Source organism: Candida tropicalis (assembly GCF_000006335.3).
Source record: "Candida tropicalis MYA-3404 genomic scaffold supercont3.4, whole genome shotgun sequence".
NCBI classification, from domain to species: Eukaryota; Fungi; Ascomycota; class Pichiomycetes; order Serinales; family Debaryomycetaceae; genus Candida; species Candida tropicalis.
This window is the reverse complement of record NW_003020056.1, coordinates 1,367,508-1,389,964: the sequence shown is the minus strand read 5'-3', so window position 1 is coordinate 1,389,964 and position 22,457 is coordinate 1,367,508. Positions and strand designations below refer to the sequence as shown.

General features: G+C 31.7%; 9 protein-coding genes across 9 annotated transcripts; 4 read left to right on the top strand and 5 right to left on the bottom strand. All coding sequences in view use genetic code 12, as the record gives it.

Moving 5' to 3' along the window:
• Positions 1-2,096: 2,096 nt before the first annotated feature.
• Positions 2,097-3,779, top strand: CTRG_03620 (uncharacterized protein; the record flags this gene model as incomplete). The annotated part of the gene is made up of 1 exon (XM_002549277.1): positions 2,097-3,779. The coding sequence occupies one exon, from the start codon at positions 2,097-2,099 to the stop codon at positions 3,777-3,779; it is 1,683 nt and encodes a 560-aa protein (XP_002549323.1).
• A 735-nt stretch (positions 3,780-4,514) lies between these two features.
• KEM1 (chromatin-binding exonuclease) lies at positions 4,515-9,056 on the top strand (the record flags this gene model as incomplete). Its single annotated transcript, XM_002549276.1, has 1 exon — positions 4,515-9,056. The coding sequence occupies one exon, from the start codon at positions 4,515-4,517 to the stop codon at positions 9,054-9,056; it is 4,542 nt and encodes a 1,513-aa protein (XP_002549322.1).
• Positions 9,057-9,172: 116 nt separating this feature from the next.
• COX19 (Cox19p) lies at positions 9,173-9,433 on the bottom strand (the record flags this gene model as incomplete). Its single annotated transcript, XM_002549275.1, has 1 exon — positions 9,173-9,433. One exon carries the CDS (start codon positions 9,431-9,433, stop codon positions 9,173-9,175), a length of 261 nt encoding a protein of 86 aa, XP_002549321.1.
• A 3,381-nt stretch (positions 9,434-12,814) lies between these two features.
• On the top strand, positions 12,815-14,998 carry AGC1 (amino acid transporter; the record flags this gene model as incomplete). Its single annotated transcript, XM_002549274.1, has 1 exon — positions 12,815-14,998. One exon carries the CDS (start codon positions 12,815-12,817, stop codon positions 14,996-14,998), a length of 2,184 nt encoding a protein of 727 aa, XP_002549320.1.
• Positions 14,999-15,258: 260 nt separating this feature from the next.
• CTRG_03616 (uncharacterized protein) lies at positions 15,259-16,962 on the bottom strand (the record flags this gene model as incomplete). The annotated part of the gene is made up of 1 exon (XM_002549273.1): positions 15,259-16,962. The coding sequence occupies one exon, from the start codon at positions 16,960-16,962 to the stop codon at positions 15,259-15,261; it is 1,704 nt and encodes a 567-aa protein (XP_002549319.1).
• A 164-nt stretch (positions 16,963-17,126) lies between these two features.
• On the bottom strand, positions 17,127-17,984 carry CTRG_03615 (uncharacterized protein; the record flags this gene model as incomplete). Its single annotated transcript, XM_002549272.1, has 1 exon — positions 17,127-17,984. One exon carries the CDS (start codon positions 17,982-17,984, stop codon positions 17,127-17,129), a length of 858 nt encoding a protein of 285 aa, XP_002549318.1.
• A 103-nt stretch (positions 17,985-18,087) lies between these two features.
• CTRG_03614 (uncharacterized protein) lies at positions 18,088-18,606 on the bottom strand (the record flags this gene model as incomplete). The annotated part of the gene is made up of 1 exon (XM_002549271.1): positions 18,088-18,606. The coding sequence occupies one exon, from the start codon at positions 18,604-18,606 to the stop codon at positions 18,088-18,090; it is 519 nt and encodes a 172-aa protein (XP_002549317.1).
• A 429-nt stretch (positions 18,607-19,035) lies between these two features.
• On the bottom strand, positions 19,036-20,154 carry CTRG_03613 (ACL4 family protein; the record flags this gene model as incomplete). Its single annotated transcript, XM_002549270.1, has 1 exon — positions 19,036-20,154. The coding sequence occupies one exon, from the start codon at positions 20,152-20,154 to the stop codon at positions 19,036-19,038; it is 1,119 nt and encodes a 372-aa protein (XP_002549316.1).
• A 123-nt stretch (positions 20,155-20,277) lies between these two features.
• Positions 20,278-21,591, top strand: RMP1 (Rmp1p; the record flags this gene model as incomplete). The annotated part of the gene is made up of 1 exon (XM_002549269.1): positions 20,278-21,591. One exon carries the CDS (start codon positions 20,278-20,280, stop codon positions 21,589-21,591), a length of 1,314 nt encoding a protein of 437 aa, XP_002549315.1.
• Between the last annotated feature and the right edge of the window lie 866 nt (positions 21,592-22,457).

Genomic DNA, 22,457 nt, shown 5'->3' with positions numbered 1-22,457 from the left:
AAAAGGATGAAGGTAAAGACAAACCTTGATTGAATTGTCCAAGTTATAGTGGAACTCATATTAGATACAGAGAATAAAGCTAGATACTGTATTATAGTCTACAAACACATTGTGAGAAAAAGCAGAATATATACTCATGCAAGCTTATTGGTTTATTTGGTTTCTTCACGCAGAGTATTTCAATTACATACTTTACTACTTTTCTAATTCTACTATATTTTATTATTATACATGTATTAATACTTTTTAAAAAGAACTCTATAAAATGTCAATTATCAGCATAAATAACAAAAAAAAAAAAACACGAAAAATTTCAATCAATAATATCGAAGATGACAATAAATAACTACTAAAAATAGATTATAAATGTTAATAACACGTATTCTATTTCGAGAAGATGCAATAATTTTTCTTTTCTTATTCTTGCAGAATTCGCTAAATATTTAGATATTACGCTATATTATTATAGTGGATATATGTACGGCTTATATATGTACATAATGCATTTATGACACTAAATCTTGATCTTGTGTTACATTATTCTCAAATTTCTCCATTTCTGTTCTTCTCTATCTTTAGTGTCATTTTCATTTTCATTTTTTTTTTTGTTTTTTTCGCATCCAAAAAATTCATAATACTAATTGCACAAACTTAAGAAGAATGGTAATCTCTATTTCCGCATTTTTATTTTTCTTATTTTTTTTGGAAATAGAGAAATGTTGATTTAAATATGAATGATTTTATTGATATACAAAAAGTTAGAATGAGATAAGAAAAGCTAATGAAATAATAGACAAAGTTTGTTAATTTTCATTAATAAGTTTGGTTTCTAGTCATTCTTGGAAATCCTCACCAAATTTCAAGAATATTAACCATTCTTGAACAAATAGGATTACTTGTTCTTCAATATATATATATTCACTGACGGTAGAATGATGATTTTCATCTAAATTCATGAATTCTAAGATGAAACATGGCTTGAAGAACAGCCTGGGTTATACTTTCCGTAACAATTTATGGAAAATGGTTCATTCTAATGTTCAATTGCTTATAATGTACCAATTCTTAAACCTTACTTTTTATGACAAGAAGTTTTTGATAATTTGACAATTCCAAGCAATAAAAATATATAGAAACGTAATGTATACAGTTACAATCATTAAAAGACTTGATATTTGAATCTTATTACTGTGGTTCTTATTGAAATCTATATGGGTAGTTGCTAAACTTTGTAGTACGAGATAAGAGAGGTATATTTTTTTTATTGCCCTAGTCATCTTCATATCATTTTTACTTCGTCATAAATGCAAGAAATGTAATTCCATTCAGCTAGACTTTTACCTTTCAAGGGACAATACCATCTTTTCTTTTTCCATTCCAAAGATGGTCACTGTATATTGAAGAAGTTGAGTATATCAATATCCGAGATGACCGGTAGTTCAGAAATTACCACAGTAAGATACACCATCAACTACTAATTGGATATCATTATTCTGACGCAAATGTGATGATCTGCTTAATGCATTGGTGATGGCAAAACCTCGAGTTCACTTGCTTGTTTTTATTGTTGTTCACTGACCATTCCATGATATAGCACTATATCACATTCATGGCTCAATTTATTATTCAACACCTAATTATCTATTGCTACCAAAAATATTTTCTTACTTCTCGAATTCATTGCCATTAATTTACAACCGAATGGGATTCCGTAAGTATATTTTTTGCTTAAAAAAAAAAATTAAAAATGAAATTCGTATTATCGTGTACCTGAATCTAAAAAACGTGATTTTACTTTGTGTGATTTTTTTATCCCGCGCACACTACTCTGCGATACTGTGTATTCTCTTTTTTGTAACTTCCTTTGCTATTCTTTTTTTTTTCCTTCCTTCCCCCTTATCATACATTTAAACATACTAAAAAAAAAAGAGCACCAATAAATTTATACCCATCATTCAATTTAGAAATACTTAAAAAAAGTTCTTGTTTTGTTAGTTACCATTCAGTTTTTTACAATAGAGTGTGTGATTGAGAGAGATAAATACCTTTTACTTCATATCAATTTTTCCATATTTTTTTTTTGACATTAAAACGAAATGCTGACATCAAAGACGGGATCCTTATCAAATCAACATAATTTTACTCCTGATATGGATCAAAGTGATCACGCAAAAATTGCCACCACCAAGGATAAAGATAATAACACCAAAATTTCTGATTCTATTGTGGATATTCCTTCTCCACCACCTTCAAAGACGGGTTCTAGTGTAGTTCCAGTTGATGAAGATTGGTCTATTATTTCTTCTTCTTCAGATATAGATGATGAAAGATCAACCACTAGTTCATTTGAATATCAAAGAGCAACTTCAGGTCCAACTGGGGTGTTTGGTGATGTTTCTGGTAGTAAAGAATCCTTAAAAGTTCCTCGTCAGTTTATCAATAATGCTGCTTCTAGATCAAGATCAACGGCTAATGAACAGGAATCTTGGAATGATCTTGAAGACTCACAGAATACTATTTCTACTCCATCAGGTTCTAGTAAAGGAGATATTGAAGTTGAAGAACAAGGAGATGAAGAAGAGGATTTAATTGATGTTGATTCTAAGATTAAGTTTTTTGAAAATTTGAATGATTCTATTAAACAGAAATCAAATCAGTTTTATCATGATTTTGCTAAAGTTCATTTAGACAATTATATTACTGAGCAACAAAAACATGCTGGTTGTAATAGTTCAGGTAGTGGTGTCACCACCTGTTCTACTTCTTCATATTCAGATGGATATGATATGGATGATACTATTGAGTTGTTGGCAGATGGTAGTCGTGTAATCATTGGTTCACCGGGAGAATTGAAACCACCTTCTCTCCAAGAGAAACCAAAACCAAAGCAAAAGAAAGTCAAGTCCAAGAAGAATAAAAAGTTATTGATTCGTGCTGTTGAACAGTTGCAGATTTTCTTGGAAGCTCATTCTGATTACCTTTATTATTATATTTTTGCCGCTATGATTATTGGTATAATTCCTGCTTATTTTGCTGCTAATTTCGTTTTGTTTCCTAAGCCAGTTAAACAGGCTAGTTGTGTTGATAAATTGGGACAAGTATGGGATACTTTATTGTATGAAGATGTATCACCACCAAGCATATTTGGCAAGAAGCAAAAAATTAACAAGTTGTTTAAATTTGGAACTCAGGTTAAAGATACCATTAATGGAGATGTAATTCCTCAAATCAATTCATTTGCCGATAGAGTGAATTTTTATGCCACCAATACAGTATTCCCACAATGTGCTATGTTTTGGGCCAAATCTCAGGATTTTAGCAGATCAAGTCTGAATACTTTGGGCAAGTGGTGGACAGAGTACAGCACCATGGGATTGAATAAATTTGATGAGTTTAGCAAGATTGGATATGAAAAATCTGGGGAATATAAAGAAATAGGGTTGAAGAATTTTGGAGTTTTGCGCAACACTACTAGTGTGTATTCAAAGATTTGGGCTAAAAACATAATAGCTGGTTCTAATGATGTTTACCATAATCTTAAAGTTGTATTCAAGCAAGAAAGTCAACATGTGAAACTTTTATCTGATAGTTTCGTTAAGAGAATGATTGTATTTAATGAATATCAAAAGGATAAAGTTGAGAAAGGTTGGGGAGAGTTGGTCAGTTTATGGAACTCTGAAGCTCCTAAATTTAAAGCCACTTTAGACCAGAATTCTGTGGAAATTTACAAGAATGGAAAAAAAATGTTTAATTTTGTTGTTGAAAGGTTTTCTTCTTAGTTTTAATTTTTATCTGTCCTTTCCAATATTTTTCTTTCTTTTTAATTATCAATTCTTAGATGTTAATGGTTCCAATGTGTTCTCCTTTCCTCCCTTTTTTTTCTCTTTTATCGGCGCTTGTGTGTTTTGTTTCTTACTGGTTTACTTTTATTATTATTTGATTAGTTGTTATATGTTTGGATTTAGGAAATTTTGTTTATTAAATAGGTCTAGTATACTGTCTATTTTTGTTTCTGGATCCACATGGCATTAACTTCTCTCTCTCTTTTCTTTTTGCAGTCAGTCTGATGTTAATGAGCAACTGAATCACGAGTCGTGTACGATGGTACGGGCAATTCTTGTGCCATTAGCGTGAATCACCCTTGAACAACCAAACAGCGAAAAAAAAACTTCTCTTTCAACATCAACAAATTTCAGACAACCAGAAGAAGAAAAAGAACAAAAAAAAAAGAAAATCTGGAAAAATCTTACAACCACGTTAACTTTCATTAACACAACCCTACCTCCCATTCTTTAACATTTCAAAAATTTGTTTTCACTTTTTGGTTTTATCATTATTATTGTACTGCTTTAATTCAGAAATAACTTTGTATTATTAGAATTCTAGAAATCAAAACCAACGATTATTACTTTTTTTTTTTTAATTTTTGATATATATTGATACATTTTTTTGTTGTATTTTCACCAACCGAAATTAAAGACTAGGAGAATTAGAGAAATAAACAAGCAAGCATTATGGGTATTCCAAAATTTTTCAGATTCATCTCAGAGAGATGGCCATTAATTTCTCAATTAATAGATGAGAATCAGATACCGGAATTTGATAATTTATATCTTGATATGAATTCCATTTTACATGCATGTACTCATTCTAATGATGATACTTTAACTAGACTTACGGATGATCAAATGTATAGTGCTATTTTCAATTATATTGATCATTTATTCCAAATCATTAAACCAAAAAAGACATTTTATATGGCTATTGATGGGGTTGCCCCACGAGCAAAAATGAATCAACAAAGAGCTCGTAGATTTAGAACTGCTTATGAAGCGGAAGAAAATTTGAAAAAGGCTATTGCAAATGGTGAAGTTATACCTAAAGAAGATCCATTTGATTCAAATTCCATTACACCAGGTACAGAATTTATGAGTAAATTAACTGTAAATTTAAAATATTTTATTCATAAGAAAATTACTGAAGATTCTAATTGGGCAAATATTGATATTATTTTAAGTGGTCATGAAGTTCCTGGTGAAGGGGAACATAAAATCATGGAATATATTAGAGCAATTAGATCACAACCAGAATATAATCCAAATTTAAGACATTGTATTTATGGGTTAGATGCAGATTTAATCATGTTGAGTTTAGTGACTCATGATCCTCATTTTGCATTATTGAGAGAAGAAGTCACTTTTGGACCTTCAAAGAAAAGTCTTGGAGATAAGGATTTAAGTGATCAAAAATTTTTCCTTTTGCACATATCTTTATTGAGAGAATATTTGAGTTTAGAATTTCAAGATCTTGAAAACCAATTGACGTTTGAATACAATTTTGAAAGAATATTGGATGATTTCATCTTAATTATGTACGTTATTGGTAATGATTTCTTACCCAACTTGCCTGATTTGTTTATAAATAAAGGTGCATTCCCTTTGTTGATTGCTGTCATCAAGCAAGCCTTGTTGGACAGTGATGGTTATATCAACGAAAACGGTAAGATTAATTTGAAGAGATTAAATATTTACTTCAAAAAATTATCCAACTTTGAATTTGAAAACTTCGAGAAGAAGGAAGTTGATGTTGAATGGTTCAACAAGAAATTAAATGATGTTTCGATCTCTGGTGAAAAGAAACGTCAACAATTGGGTAAATTGATCATTTTGAAAGATCAAAAGAAATTGGTAGGTTCCATTAAACCATGGCTCATGGAATGGGCTTCACAACCAATCGAAACTTTGTTATCTTTGGAAAATGAAGGGAAATTGCCAACTTTGAAATTGAATAAGGACGATGTTGAGAATAATTTGGATTTCATCAAGGAATTTGCCTTACAAGCTGGATTCTTGATTATTCATTCTAAATCTAACGATACTTATGAAGCAAAGATTGATGTTGATGGTATAATACCAACTGAATCTGAAGAAGAGCGTAATGACAGAATCAATGAATTGAGAAAAACCATCAAGGAATATCAATCAGCTGAGTTGATTGAAAGTGAAGAAGTGTTGAATGAAACCAAGAGCGTTTATTCTCACAAATTTGAAGATTGGAAGGATAATTATTACAAGAGTAAATTGCATTTCTCAATCAAAGAAGATAAAGAAGAGTTGTTGAAATTAACCACACATTATGTTGAAGGTTTACAATGGGTTTTGTATTATTATTATCGTGGTGTTCCATCTTGGAATTGGTTTTACAAGTACCATTATGCACCAAGAATTTCTGACATCTCTCTTGGTTTGGAATATTTGATTGAGAATAATATCGAATTGACATTTGAAAAATCTCATCCTTTCAAACCATTTGAACAATTGATGGCTGTTTTACCAGCAAGATCAAGAAAGTTAATGCCATTGGTGTATCGTCCATTGATGACTGATGAAAAATCCCCGATTATTAATTTCTACCCTCATGAAGTTGATATTGATATGAATGGGAAAACAGCAAGTTGGGAAGCTGTTGTGTTGTTGGATTTCGTTGATGAAAAGAAATTGATTGATGTGTTGAAACCAATTGAAGAGAAATTAACACCCGATGAAACAGCAAGAAACTCTTATGGTTCCCCAATCAAATTCATTCACAACCCACAGATCGATCATGTTTACCCAACTTCATTACCTGGTTTCTTCCCTGACCTTGAACACGACAAATGTTATGAAGAGGATTTTGTTTTACCTGAAATTAAAGATTTGAGAATTGGATTTATTGAAGGTGCTAAAACAGGTTTAGATTTATTGGCTGGTTTCCCAACATTGGATTCTGTTCCATTTACTTCAGAATTAGCACTTAATGATGTTAAGATTTTCAACTTCCCTTCAAGATCAGAATCCATGGTTTTGAACATTGAGAATGTTTGGGCTGACTTAACTGTGGCTCAGTTTGCGCAACAGTTTATGAACAAATTGGTTTACTCCAAATGGCCATTCTTGAGAGAATGTAGAGTTGTTAGAGTCATGGATAATGAAACCAAATATGAATCATATAGAACTGAAACTGGTTTAAAGAAAGTTGTTGGTACTGAATTATCTAGTGATGAAAGAAAACAATTCAGATCAGATGTTTCAACTACTAGAGTCACATTTGATAAACAAAAGGGTGTTAAATTAGGTGCTATTGATGTTTTGGTTTATGTTAAACCAGTCAATGGGTTAATTAGAAACCAAAGAGGTGCCTATGTTAAAACATATGCTAAGGAAGAAGAAGTGTATCCTATCCAATTGATTGTCAAAGAAGTTATTAACAAAGATGAAAGATATGCATCCAGACCAGCGTTACCAATTGATCAAGAATTCCCACTTGAATCCCAAGTTGTATTCTTGGGAGACATGGCATATGGTTCACCAGCCAAAGTTGTTGGATTCAGTGATGATAAAAAGAAATTGAACATCAAAATTTTCAAGATTCAATCCACTGCTGAACCAAATATTGGTAAGAAGAGATTGGCCGTTGAAAACAAAGAAATCAATTATTATCCATCATTCGAGGTCAGTAAGACTTTAAGAATGAGTTCATATTTGTTATCCCGTATCACCAGTCAATTCATGGTTAAAGATGGAAGACAAAGTATCAACATTGGTTTGGAATTGAAATTTGAAAGTAAAAGACAAAAGGTTTTGGGTTATACCAGAAAACTGGCCAATGGTAAGTTTTGGGAATTCTCTCCACTTGCTGTCAATTTGATCAACAAGTACAAGACAAAATTCCCTGCATTGTTTAAGAATTTAGAAAATGTTGGTCAAGGTATTCCAGATGTTTCGGAAATTCTGAGTAGCTCTGAAATCAAGGAAGTCAGATCATGGTTAAAAGAAGTCAAAAGTGAGTTGATTCCGGTTTCATTGGAGAGTGAATCTTTTACCAAGTTCAGTTACCAAGCTATTGAACAATACATGGATAATTATATTTTGAATCAAGTTCCAACCATTAACAAGGATATTCGTGGTGTTCCAAGAGAAGCCATCTTAAACGCCGGTGAATCCTATCAATTGTTGAGTGATCAAAGATTTGAATTAGGAGATAGAGTTATCTATGTTCAAGATTTTGGTAAAGTTCCAATTTTAAGTAAGGGTACTGTTGCTTCTATTTTAACTGTTGGTAGCAAAACTTCATTGGGTGTTATATTTGATGAACCTTTGTTGGGTGGTAACAATATGGGTGGTAAATTAAATAGCAGTCGTGGGTTGATCATTGATTCTTCATTGGTTTTGAATCTTTCCAAAAAGCAATTTGTTTACCATTCCCAAGCTTCAAAGAATAGAAAGAAGATGACCGAACAAGAAAAGATTGCTAAAATTAAAGCCTATGAAGCTAAAAAAGCCGCTGCCACTGGTCAACAACAACAGCAACAACCAAAGAGACAATCGCCTCAACCACAAAAGCAAGGTAAACAATCTGGTCAACAAAAGAAACAAGAATCCGATGCTAACCAAGTTGAACCACATAAACATCAAAAAGGTTCTAATGAATTGTTGTCTTTGTTGAGAAAGAAGCTGGATACTAAAAAGGGTGAAGAATCTGAAGAAAAACCTGTTGACAACGAGAAACAACAAAAGCCAGAAGAAGCAGATGATGATGAAAGAGTTGATCCAAATGCTATTAAGCAGATTTACGGACGCATTTATTCAAATGTTATGAATCAAGGTAATGGAGTTGTGCCAACTGGCGTTCCAATGCCACCACCACCTCCAGGTGGAGTTCCAATTCCTTATGGTATTCCAGGTCAACCACCATTCCCACCACATCCTGGTTTTATGCCAGTTGTTTCTGGAGCCCCATTACCACCAAACTTTTACGCTCAACCTTACCCTCCACAACCTTATCAACAAGTACCACCACAAGCTGTTCAACCAGAACAACCTGTTGCTAATGAAGAACCTGTTCAAGAGACTGAAAACGCTGCTTCTCAAAAGAAATCAAATGGTCGTGGTGGTCACAGAGGTGGCCAAAGAGGTAACTATAGAGGCAGAGGTAACTCAAGAGGTAACAGAGGTGGTCACAGGGGTGGTAAATCTCAATCACCACAAACTGGTTCCAAAGAAAAACAAGATTCATAGTTAGTATCTACTTAAGAATTTGTATAGGAAAAATACTACCAAAAAAAAAATAAAAGAGTTCTTTTTGCCTTTTATTTAATCTATATACATGTCGATATACTATTCTGTCTTTATTATTATTTTGTTGTTGTGGTGGTCGTCGTTGTGTTGTTGGTGGAGGAGGAGGACAGGGACTGTTTGTCTTTATCTTGATTGTATTTCTTACCAATATCAACATGTTTTTCACCAGGTAAATTCACCAAACCCAAACTTTCCCAATCAGATTGTTCCATTAATTGATTATCCATTCTACATTTCAAGTATTGTTTAGCCAAGATTCTACAATTTGGAGCATTCTTATTCTCTGTGAATTTCATACATTTCAAATAATTATCCATAAATACTTTACATTCCCCATCATGATCTAATGGAAATGAACCTCTTTCTGGTGGAGTTGGTGTCCATGTTCGAAAATTACCTCCTATTGAATAATAATGTTAGTTATAGTCTCTCAAATATCCATTCATTTATGATTAATATCATACCTGGAGCCCCTGATGCCATTATTTGTTAGTTTGATGTAAAGTTGTTTAAAAACGGAGTTTGAAAAAAAAAAAAAAGAGAAAGGAGAAAAAAAAATGTCAAGTGATTTCTGACTTCCAATTTTCTCGTTTTTCAATTGATTATTGTTTTAACCAATTCACTAATAAAAGCGGTGAGTAACAACCAATTAGTAGTCAAACAATAACGAAGATACTTAAGTCATGTGGAGGTAATGCGATGGTTTAGTCTTTATCGGTCTACAGAGGGATTCTTAGTTCAATTTTGTATAAGACAAATCATATATATTCGATAATAGTACATAAGTATGTATTTGCTAGAATTATTACTTCATACATGTTAGTAGAAATTGCACAGCTTATGTGCATTGAATTTTAGCAGTCAAAGACAAAAAGCAATGGATGCAAGCAATAGATTCAAGCAATCAACACAGAATTGACCTCACAACCCATATAACAACTTTTCTCTTCTTTTTTTTTTTTGGATTTTGTTCTTTTTCAAGTGTTTTTTACAGTGTTTCTACTTTCAGTTCGTACCAAGTTCAAAGAAATTATTAATACTAGTGTGACAATTTAATTCATAGTAAGGGAGATTAATTGTTCATAGTAAATGAATTCAAAATGTTCACACCAGCGGAAATAATACTTTCAAACTAGCTGCCCTTTTTTGTTCATACCATATATCATACATTTTCAGTATGAACAAATAGAGGTCATGTAATATGAACATTTTTTGCGCACTAGTATCAAAAATATTGACCGCCTTAATATGAACTTTTCTTTGCAAATAGTGCGAATAATTTTGACCCACTGATCTGAAAATTATGCTCAAACTAGCGCGAAATAAAACTGCAACGACTGTATAGTCTATGTAAAAAAAATGCGTGTTTGCGTGGCTAATTTTATTTTAGTCACACACTACTTTAAAACACGTGACGTCTTTTCATCAACCACAACTTGAAGAAACAAATTTAGAATGAATTTCCACATGCTAATAAGGTTGATCTAAACCCCGATTTTGGTTGTCTTTGTTAGAATAACCGTTAATTCTCTTACAATAACAGTCTTTTCTTTATTCTTTTACTTTATCAGCAACGCAGTCTCGCGGTAAAATGTAAGGTGGAGGTGGAGGAGGAGAAGAAGAAGAAGAGGACAAACTCCAGATTTAATGGAGTTTAGTAAATCCTCAAATTTTGTATTTGTAGGGCGACACTAGCGCGTAGATGTTGGTTCCTTATTTTTTTATGTAAAATTTGTTAGCAATTGGTAGCATTTGAAAAGGCGATTGTAGAAGGTGGGGAAACTCAGTTTAATTCCTAGTTTAACCGATGCCACTACAACAATTATCCTTATGATATTTACACTTTGATACTCCTCAGTTGATTTGTTTTCTTTTCTTTTCTTTTCTTTATTTACAATTCACATATTGGGCAATTACTAGTTTACAAATGGCTTAAAATCAGAATCATAAGAGCTAAACAGGAAAGTAAAAAAAAAAAGACTACAACGTTTATTTTGAAACAAACTTTGAAGTGTATGTATATAAAGACATCCTGACAGTTGGGGTTGTTTAGACAGACGAGTCACATGAGAAGCGTCACATGAAAATATAATAATAATAATAATAGCAGGATTGCTTTTGTTGTATACTAAATAATTATGTGTTTCAGTGGGGGACGGAAAAATTTCCTTTTGTTGCGTTTCGGGTATCATTTTTATTTAGTGCTTATTGTAGATAAAATGTCGTTTGACAAGGACGCATCTCAAAAGAATTCGTCGGGTCAAAGGATATAGTCTAATGGGTTATACAATGATATAAAGATGATTTTGACGTGATGATATAATGCAATAGTAACTCTAGTGACTCCTGGAAGGATGGAAACAGAAAACAACAACAAAACAAAAAAAAAAAAAATGATGCAATAAAGGAATGTCTTTCATACATCTAGATTGATATCAAATCAGAACCGGTTGTAAAATCAAACGTGTAGCGAATCATCCTTTTTTTTTTGTTATATATTATTTCAGTTTTGGTTTAATTTTACAACCAATCGCTATTTCATTTCTCTTGAATCTGTTTCTTCTACTCACGTAAACAACTGTTATACGTTTTGTTGTCTTTCACAATTTAGTAGATAGTGTGATTCTATCAGCTAAACATCTATATATCAAGTCATTCCCAGTTTCTTCTTGACACTTCACCTAGAAACCACCCCATTCACTTTGCAACCATTTAACAAAGATAAAAAAAAAACACGACTCTACAAGTTCAGACAACACAGCACAACTACACTTCTAATTCATACAAAACCCATCCTCCCACCAATTGATAAGGAGAATCATACCGTTATTACCAAATATCGATCTATTCCTACCTAGCAGTACCACTACTTCAGAGTTTGTTGTAAGAAAACATCACACGACATCTGTACGACATTTTCCATGAGAAAGATTTTTTTTCTTCTTCATTTTTGAATTTCCCCGATAGCGCTTGAATTTCTTTTACCTTGTGAAATTTTATTTTTACACCTAAAAGTATAATAAACAACAAAAAATTCTGTGATATATAATACTCACATCCAATAGAATTTAGTTCTTGCCTTTTGATTTATAACGCCGAACTAATCACTATAGAGAGAACAAGCAAAAAAAAAAAAGAAATAGAGATACAGAAAAATTTTCCTTTATTGCAACAAAACACCTCACACACGAAAAAGAAAAAAAAAAAAACTTCACAAATAAATAAATTAATCAACAAATTCCCAAGTTTCAGAATAAGGTAAAAATTTTTATTTGTTCGTTTTGTTTTTCCTTTCTTTTTATTTACAGAATTTCCCCAGATTTTATCAATCTACTTATTCTTTTAGTTAATACTTTTCCTGTTTATTCATTGGTACTCCACCGTTCATTTGCATCGCAACAAGTCTCAAAGTCAAACCCTGATAGAGACCGAAAAATAAAAACTACCGTTTTACCGAGGCAAGCAAACACAAATAAACAGTGAATCACAAAAATTTTTCATCTGAGTCAACCAAAATCAAAAATTAGTCAATTTTACTTTGGACAACAAATTTCTCCATATTTTCTCGAAATTGGGCTATTCTTTTTTTGTATTTAATCCGTTCACTTTTTTTTTGTTCATTCAATAGGATCCATACCTGTTTCTTTTATTGTTAATATTATTTGCTTCATTTATAGATTTGATATATATTCACTGAAATGAGTGCTGAATTAAAAGCAAAAGAAATCTTCAACCAGTTTGCAACTGTTGGTGCTAACCAAGAAAAAATCATCACTTTACCTGATTTTGTTGATGTTTTATCACCATTCAAGTCTGATATTCCTAAATCTGCCTTCTCCCTTTTATATTTGATTGCAGATTCTGAGAAAAAAGGGTTTGTCACCGAAGATAATTGGTTGAAATTTATTAAAACTTTGACATCTCCAGATGGTGAATACAAATTGTTATACGAGTTCCTTTCTGGTAAGAACGACGTTAATGGTAAGATTACTTATTCTGAATGTGTTGATATTTTGAACAAAATTAACTCATCTATCGATCCAAGCTACCAGCAAAAGCTTATAAAGTTGAACTGGATCTACTTTCCAAAATTTTTTGAACCAAACGGATCAATTGAATTTAATGATTTTGTTACTTTGATTAGTTTTTTGCCAGTCACCAAGTTAATTGGTAATTTTGAAGTTGTTTCTGGAAGCAAAAAAACCATTAACGGTGAAGAATTGATTGGATTGTTGACCACCAACTTGAATCATAAAATCTCCAACAAGTTAAAGGGTAATTTGAACAATATTACTGGTTTTTTCGGTAAACAAAACGACTTCACCTTGTCCAATGTTTTATTTATCTATGATGCTTTAAGTAAGGTTGATATTATCAACGAAGTTATTGTCAACACTCCACCAACTACCAAAGATAAAGATGATATCATTATTAACAAAACTGATTTGTACAACCATTTGAATGATCCATTGTTGAAGTCTGCCAACTTCAAACCTGTTTCCAGATTAGAACTTGATTTGTTGTTTTATTTAATCAACAAAGAAACTCATGACGAAATTCCACGTAAAGAATTGATTTCATTTATTAACCCAAGTTTCAACAACAATTTGAGTACATTGGCTCCAATTTTTGAACATCCTCAAAGTCCTCATTCAATTAAAGAGTCAAGTGATAATTTCTCCTTGTGGCCACTTTATGATTCCTTATACTCATTCTTTTTGGGTTCGATTGCTGGGTGTATTGGTGCCACTGCAGTTTACCCAATTGATTTGGTGAAAACAAGAATGCAAGCCCAAAAACATAAAGCCTTATATGATAACTCTTTGGATTGTTTCAAGAAAATTTTGAAAAATGAAGGTTTCAAAGGTTTGTACTCGGGTTTGGGTGCTCAATTAGTTGGTGTTGCTCCAGAAAAAGCCATTAAATTAACTGTTAATGATTTGGTTCGTGGTATTGGTAGTAACGAGGATGGTACCATTGGCATGAATTGGGAGATCTTAGCTGGTCTGTCTGCGGGTGCTTGTCAAGTTATTTTCACCAATCCTTTGGAAATTGTTAAAATTAGATTGCAAATGCAAGGTAACACCAAGAATTTAAGTAAACCTGGTGAAATTCCACATAAGCATATGAATGCTAGTCAAATTATCAGACAATTGGGTTTGAAAGGTTTGTACAAAGGTGCTAGTGCTTGTTTATTGAGAGATGTTCCATTCTCAGCAATTTATTTCCCAACCTATGCCAACTTGAAAAAATATATGTTTGGATTTGATCCTAATGATCCAGCCAAGAGCAAGAAACTCTCAACTTGGCAATTATTGGTTGCTGGTGCTTTAGCTGGTGCCCCTGCTGCATTCTTTACTACCCCAGCTGATGTTATCAAGACCAGATTGCAAGTTGCTGGTAAGAAGACTGATATCAAATATAAAGGTATTATGGATTGTGGTGCTTCTATTTTGAAACAAGAAGGTATGAGTGCATTCTTTAAAGGTTCCTTGGCAAGAGTTTTCAGATCTTCTCCTCAATTTGGTTTCACTTTGGCAAGTTATGAATTATTGCAAAATTTGTTCCCGTTACATCCTCCATTAACTAGAGAATCTAACTTCAAGGCCATTAGTGGTTATCCTGGTGTCTACAACTTGACTAATGATCAAGTTTACAATTCTCAAGAACTTAATGACCGTTTGATTATCATGAACAAATCAGAAATGGTCAGTGATGTTGGTGACGGTATTTCCACTCCGCTTAATGATGCTTTGGTCAAATTACCTGCCCAATACATTTACAAATCACAAGATGCTATTAACTTATTATTGGACATTGATTATAAATTCGGTAACTTCAACTATAATTCTTATGTTAACTATATCCAAAAGAAGAAGTAAAGAATCTTATTAAAAGAATGAAATTTCCGAAAAGAAAATAGAAATGTAGATAGATGAAGAATCCTTTAAGTTTAGAAAAAGAAAAGAAAAAAAAAATTGAAAAGTATTAACGACTGATGCAATTGGAACTAAGTTATTATGTTTGTCTTGTTGATTTAATAGTATGGGCATTAACATTATTCTTTGATTTATTGTTTTATTTTTTATATTATTCACTACTTGTTATAAATTATTGACCATATAGATTTTTATTATTAATATCATATTAGAAACGTTTCGAAAATTGTTGTCAATTCTTCTGAATTCAAAAATGTAAACCCTAGATGAAGCCTAGTATTGATCTCTGCTAATTTCACAATCTTTACCAATTTGAAATTCTTTAAATATCCACATTTCTTGAATTGAAATTGAAAATCTATAGTTGATGACTCATTTGTATGAATATTGATAATATTTAAAGTATCACCGACATTATAGAGCATATAACCATCAAAGATTTCAAATTGTTGATTAACATCATTGTCATTTAAATACTTCAGAATGACCTGTTTTTCATTAGTAGTTATATTCCAATACATTATTGTATCTTTCAAAATAAGTATGATCTCATTAGATGATATCAAAAATATCTTTCTTATATAGTTAAATTTACCATCAAGAAATCTAATATTCCCGTGATTATCAACCGTAATTAGTTTGTTTCCTGATTTGACTAGCTTTATCTTCTCGTGTATACACAACTGAGAATTTAGCGACATGTTATTATTCAGTTGAACGTGTTTAAATTTAGAAAATTTTCCATGTTTGAATTTCAAACTAATTAAAGATCCATTGGATACAAGAAAATGAATAGTATGATTCTTTGAAATCTGACAATCTAATATTCTAACACCCTTAGGGTTGTCATAGTTTTCATTTTTGTAAATTATCTTGTCTCTGATTTGGGAAACATCCTGTAAAAGAAGAAAATCAATGATTTTCGTTGTATTCTTGCTGCTGGGACTTTGCATTGCTTTGTTGATTTCACTAATGCTTATTTCATGTAAATCATCAACCATAAAACATAGCGGTATCCCAAAAGCTTTATATAATTGATTTTTAGTATTCTTTGGCAATCCTTGGAAACTATCTCGTAGAAAACTGATAAACTTCAATGTGTAGTCCTCGTGTGTAGTGTCTCCACTCTTCGGATCAATAGCATTTATTCTAATGATGTAATTAGCGTTACCTTGTAAGTAATGGGTATAGAGACTTATGACAACAACTTGTTTGTTCTCCATAATTTCATGGAACACATCCATTCTAGAATCATCGATGCCTAAAATCTCATAGTATGATCCTAAATCAAGACTCTCCACATGTGTTCCTTGAACTACTTTCCAATAATTCTTCAATTCTGTTATTGATCCATCTTTTGTATGTTGTACAACTAATGATCGTGGATAGTATTCATACCTAGTTGATTTCATATTTCTGGTAATCCCTTCAATACGTGAGATAATCAAAAGATCATTGCTTTGACAAAGCACATATCCTCTTGGTGTTAACATAGGAAGGTATTGTGGTTTTAAAATAGGCGAGGATATAAGTCTAGATTGTAATAAGTCATTGTTACCTGTGCAAGAACCTGTTTTAAAGTTAATCAATCCAGCAGGTGTATATGAGAATCTATTAAATTTTGTTGTGCTCTTTGTTAAATATTTAGATCGTAGACGAGATGACACCTTATCCAACTTGGGGTTTTTAATAATCTCTTTTGATGATTTACCTGGTTTGGTTACTTTCTGTGTAGTTGATTGTTTCTTGCGTTGTTCTGCTTGAATTGAATTATTATGATATTTTGATAGCGATGACAGTGAAGAGGACGATGAAGAACCCTGTGGAATAGCTCCATTTGTTATTTTAAAATATCGTCTCCGCTCTTCATCATAATAGAATCCTGGTATTTCTCTAATTGTTGACATTCTTGATTGGTATCATACATGTGGTTTTCATTAGTGAAGTGTACTCTCCTTGATATTTGTAACCAAGTGGTCTCTGTTTGCTTTTTTTTTCTTGTTGCCCTTTTGTCTGACACATGCTTTTTATGTACTTTTACAATTATAATTAATTATACAACCTATAGTATCTAATTCATATCATCAACTTCGATTTCATAAGTTTCATTAATCTTTGATTCAATTTTGTTAAAATTGTTTTCATTTTGTTTTCTAATCATCAACTCTTCAAATCCATTACTTCGATCAATCCCATCCCAAAAATACCCTGCAGGTATATCAAATCTATTAGGAACATTGACTCCTTTATCATAAATATATTTCATCTTCTCAGTATCCTCTTTTTCTTGTTTTTCAGCAAATGAATTCATGGGATCTTCAAAATTATTTGATTTTGGTTTAAATATCTCATGTTCTTGTTTTGTTTGTTCTTTAAGACTTGTTCTAACTTCTTTAATTTCTGATTTTTGAGATTGCTCAAGTCTTTGAGCTTCTAAATCTGCTTGTTTCTGCTTTATATCAATTATACGACCTGACGAATCACGATAAATTGTCTCTGGTTGTTGGTCTTTTGTAGGTAGCAATTGATTCTTAGTAGTAGCTACTGCTATAGTCAGCGTTTGTTGTTGCTCAGTGGGGTTGATGATCTCACCAGTATCTATTCTCTTAAATCCCTTATTTGACTTCTCGTTGTTCTCAACTTTTACAGGAGCAAATTCATCCTCTTCTTCTCCTTCTTCATTTTCAAGATCGTCTTCAAAATTCGGTATTATGATTGCTTTAGGATTCTCTATTGTGATAGTTGGCTTTTTTAGCTCCTTCTTTTTATGTTTCTTCTTCTTTGACTTCTCTGTAGATGACAGATTGCTTAAATATTTCGATAGATAATCTGCTCTTGACATTGATTCCTGATTGTTGTTAATGTAATAAAAAAATGGATGTGATAGATACTCCAGGCACAACTTTTTTTTTTCCAAGTTATCATTCATCGCGACGCGATACTTTCATAATATTAACATTCATTAACTTCCTATAGAAATTATCATACATGTATTGAAACTTACAAGCAGGATCATATCAGATATTTACTCTTTAAACAACAAGTGGGGGACCACCAACTTCGCGCATTAAGCTTGACAATCTTTCAACCAAACCACTTTCATACTCACGTACATCACCCGTTTGTAAGACCCGAGCCATGGCCATCTTCAACGATTCACTTGCAATTATTAATGATCTAATAACAGGATTTTGATGACACGCTAATTCGTCTAATTGAATTTTTGGATTTTTCAGCAAATCTCTAGCTTTACAAATATTGGCAATGATAACAACGTAATAACCATCTAACGTTCCCGGATCAATCTCTTGCATAGCTGCTCCTATTTCAACAGCAATATCATATTGTTCTAATTGTAAAGCATCAGCTCCTAATGCAACAATATGTGACATTACATCCTCATAAGTTAACTGTGAATCTTCAAGGGTATTGTTCTTAGCTTTTTCATCCAATCCTTCTTTCAATCTTTTTTGAATATCCCATCTTTTCTTTAACATTGAAATTTCATACTTCAATTTTTTGGGAGTAGATACATCTAATGCACTAAACATGTTGTGATTTCTTTATTGGTTTGCAGGAAAATAAGAAAAACTAGAGTTCATGAAATCATCTCTGTAGAATTTTTTCTTTTATTTCTTAATTTTGTCAATCCATAAGCGTGTCGTCAAATAATCACGAGCACAACACGCTTGATGGTAAAAAGAATAGAATGAATCTTTCTAAACCAGTTGTCGTGTTTTTTGAGCAACCGGGCCATACTGTTATTCGATACGAGGTGTTAGGATATCGATTCGAGATTGAATAAATGAAAGTTTAGTCACGTCTTTTAAACAATTTCTAGCCGTACCGTTAATTAAGCCGTCCAATTATTACGGCTTTGTGTGTATCCTACAAATTGGAATATAATCACTACAAGTATTGGCTTATTACATCCATTTATGACTTCCTACATCAATCTATTAACACAGTTTCTTTTCTGTCTATTCGATTTCTTCATCAGAATTAATATCATCCCAGTTAATATCGTCATCATCGTCTCTATTCTTTCTGGAAGGCATTAATTCACTCATTATAGGACCACCTACTTCATTCATTAATTGTGATAATTGTGCAACCAATTCATTATCGAATTCTTCTGCAAGATCAGTTTGTAAAATCTTATAAACAGAAGTCAAACTAAGTCTAGTTTCTTGAATAAGTGAACGAACTTCTTCATTTTCATGTTCTGCCAATTCATTCAATTGACTTTCTGGATTATTCAGTAATTGTCTTGCTTTAGAAATATTAGCTAAAATTTCAATATAATATGCATCTAAGACATTTTCATTTATATCTTGAATACCTGAACTTACTTGTATAGCAGTATCATATTGTTCTAATTCAACAGCATATCTAGCCAATGCAATCAATGGTTGGATCAAATCAACATATTCCATACCAATATCAAAAGCATCTTGATCAACATTTTTATTTGCCATTTCTTCTAATCTGGTCTTTTTAAGTTTAAATAATTCCCATGATTTATTTAAAGCTTCAATTGCTTCTGGATTACGTTGTTGAGAAATTCTAATAGATGATAATAATGAATATGATTCAGGATTGGTATTATCTAAATTCAAGGAAAACTCAATCAATTCACTACATTTACTTTCTGCTTCTGGTTCCATACATAAATCAGTCATCCAAATTTCAATTTCAGAAGAAATTGACAGGGTTATTTTATTAATAATATCAGTTTTATATTCTTCTTCTGATTTGTATAAATCTTTAGGATAATCAGATAATGAAGATTCTAATTTATTTTTTAATGCATTAATGGCAATATTAATAGAATTTAACCCATCTCTACCTCCAATAATTTGTCCTAAACATAAAAATTTCTCTTCTCCTTCCTTTGCTTCTGGATCAATAGTACATGCAGTAGTGAATATTTCATAAGCTTCTTGAACTTGATTATTTTCTAAATAAGTTTGTCCAAGAAGTGATAAATAAGGAACTGATTCTTTATTAGTATCAATTTGGGATAGTAATAATTCTAACGCCTTCTCAGGTTGTGATGTTTGCAATAATGCCCTTGCTTGAGTTATTATTTCTGACATTGATTGTGTGTATTGATGAAGATGTTGATGTTGGTACTAGGTGTGATGAGATGAAATATTTTTTTTTTTGTATTTTTTTTTTTTTGTTTTCTTTTATGGTTTGCTTAGAATCATCATTTAATCATGGATGGGAAAACATATAAAGCATTAACTACAGAGTATGATACTCTATATTTACTTTATCACAAGTCTAAAAATCAACATCATAATCAAAAATGGTTCATGTACTTAAATATTATGATACGTACTTTACGTAAGATCTTAAAGCTACAAATTGATATTCAAAGAATCAAGAAATCGCCTAAAAAGATTGAATATAAAAAGAAGCAAATTGTTACATTATGTAATAAGATCATTAAGATTAGTAGAGATGCCTATTGGGCATATAATTCGATCTTGGCATTAGGGCAATTTATAACTTTAGGATTTTCATTACTTGGTTCATTGACTAAAATCTATTCATTGATATTGAATATACCGGGGGTTAATGGGAAAAAATTACAATTGATCGAATCAGTAACCAAAGCTGAAAATCTTGCTGGATATGATGATGGTGATGATTTGGGTGAAGAAATTCCATTTGAAGAGGATGATTTAGTATCGGAAAGTCATAATTCTTTACCAATGGATACTGGCGCAGAAATTGTATCGAATAAAATGCCACCTGTTGTGTCTATCAAGATAATAAACATGTTGGTTTCTGAATCAGATTTGAAACAATCACTTGCATTTAAGAATACGTATAGACTACCTAAGAATCAATGGGATGTTGTCCAGAAAGTATTGCAAAAGTCGTTGCAAAAATTAGTAACTGAATGCAATTTCGAATTTGACACTGAAATTCACACAGATAATAATGTTTCTCGGGATCAATTGTATAAATCAATGGAAGATAAGAATAAGCACTTCGAGAAGCAGGTAACTGATTATATGATTAATGAGTCTAAGATGGTTCTATCAAAAGCAAATGAAATCAAAAAGATCATGATTGGACAACTTAAAAAACTTCCAAAAAAAGGCAAAGGTGAAATCAATGTAAATCAAATGGTTGTCTCTGAGTTTACAAAATGGTATTTCAAAAGAAACAAGAATATTAATCAGAAGATGAAAGAAATTGAAGACAAACTACTGCACTCTTTTGAATCTGTCTGGGATCAAAATACAGAAACAAATAATACTATGGTTTCTAATAGCAGAGAACTGAAGTCAAATAGTGTGGACTTGGACTCAAATGGTGCCCGTGTCAAGGAAGTTGATGATATTTGTTCAACAATTGCTGAACAAGAAATATCCAAAAAGAGAAAGAATGAAACAATTGACGATATATTTGGAGTGAAGAAATCAAAGAAGGAAAGTAAATCACCAGATAATATAACAAAGAAGAAGAAAAAGAAAAAGAAAAAGGGCTCTGCCATTGATGATATATTTAGTTTATAGAGATGATTGAATGATCTACAAATTTGTAATTGAATTGTTATAATAAACAAAATAAAAACGATGAAATTATATATTTGAAATAATATAGATGTGCTAGAATGTTATAATGGTGTGAGTTAGTAGTAACACCAATAATGAAGAAGTAATAGTCCATATTTTAGTAGATTCTTTTTGATTATCTGTTTTGTTCACCTTAGGATGAAGCCACTAGACAACAACACACTGGACAACGACACACAAAATCAAAATCAAAATATTCTTAATTATCGTCCCTAAAGCATTAATAACCGAAGATCCAATCTGAGTAAAAGGTTGTTGAAGTTTTTTATTTTTTTGTCTCCATTCTCCTTCCCACAATTTATACTCCACACATTACTTGTGTTGCAAAAAAAAAAAAAAAACTACAACACAGCATGACAAAAATCTCCGTGTCGTCAAAAAAAATGTGGATAAAAATCATCGATTTGACCTTCATAAATAAACGAGTATTGTAGAACTAATCTCAATACTATATTATTGTTCTTTTCAATACCTTCCTGTCTGTATCTACCTTTATTCTGGCGATTATGTAATCATCCCCACTGATTCTTGTTTTAGTTATTGGTTGTCAAACCAGAATTCTCCCGCAGAATTATTGCAAAACAAAAACTTACATAAACAATTGTTGATAAATCATGAATTTCAATTTCTTCTTACTTTAGTAATCTTAATAATTCATACCCTTGTCTAGATTTCCTTTTTATTTTTTTGATTCAGATTTCAGACCAACGTTTAACTCAATCTGCTTGGTTTTACTACGTAATCCCCGTGAATTATACACTAAGTCGGAAGTAAACCCCGTTAATGCCGAGTATGACAAAAAAGAA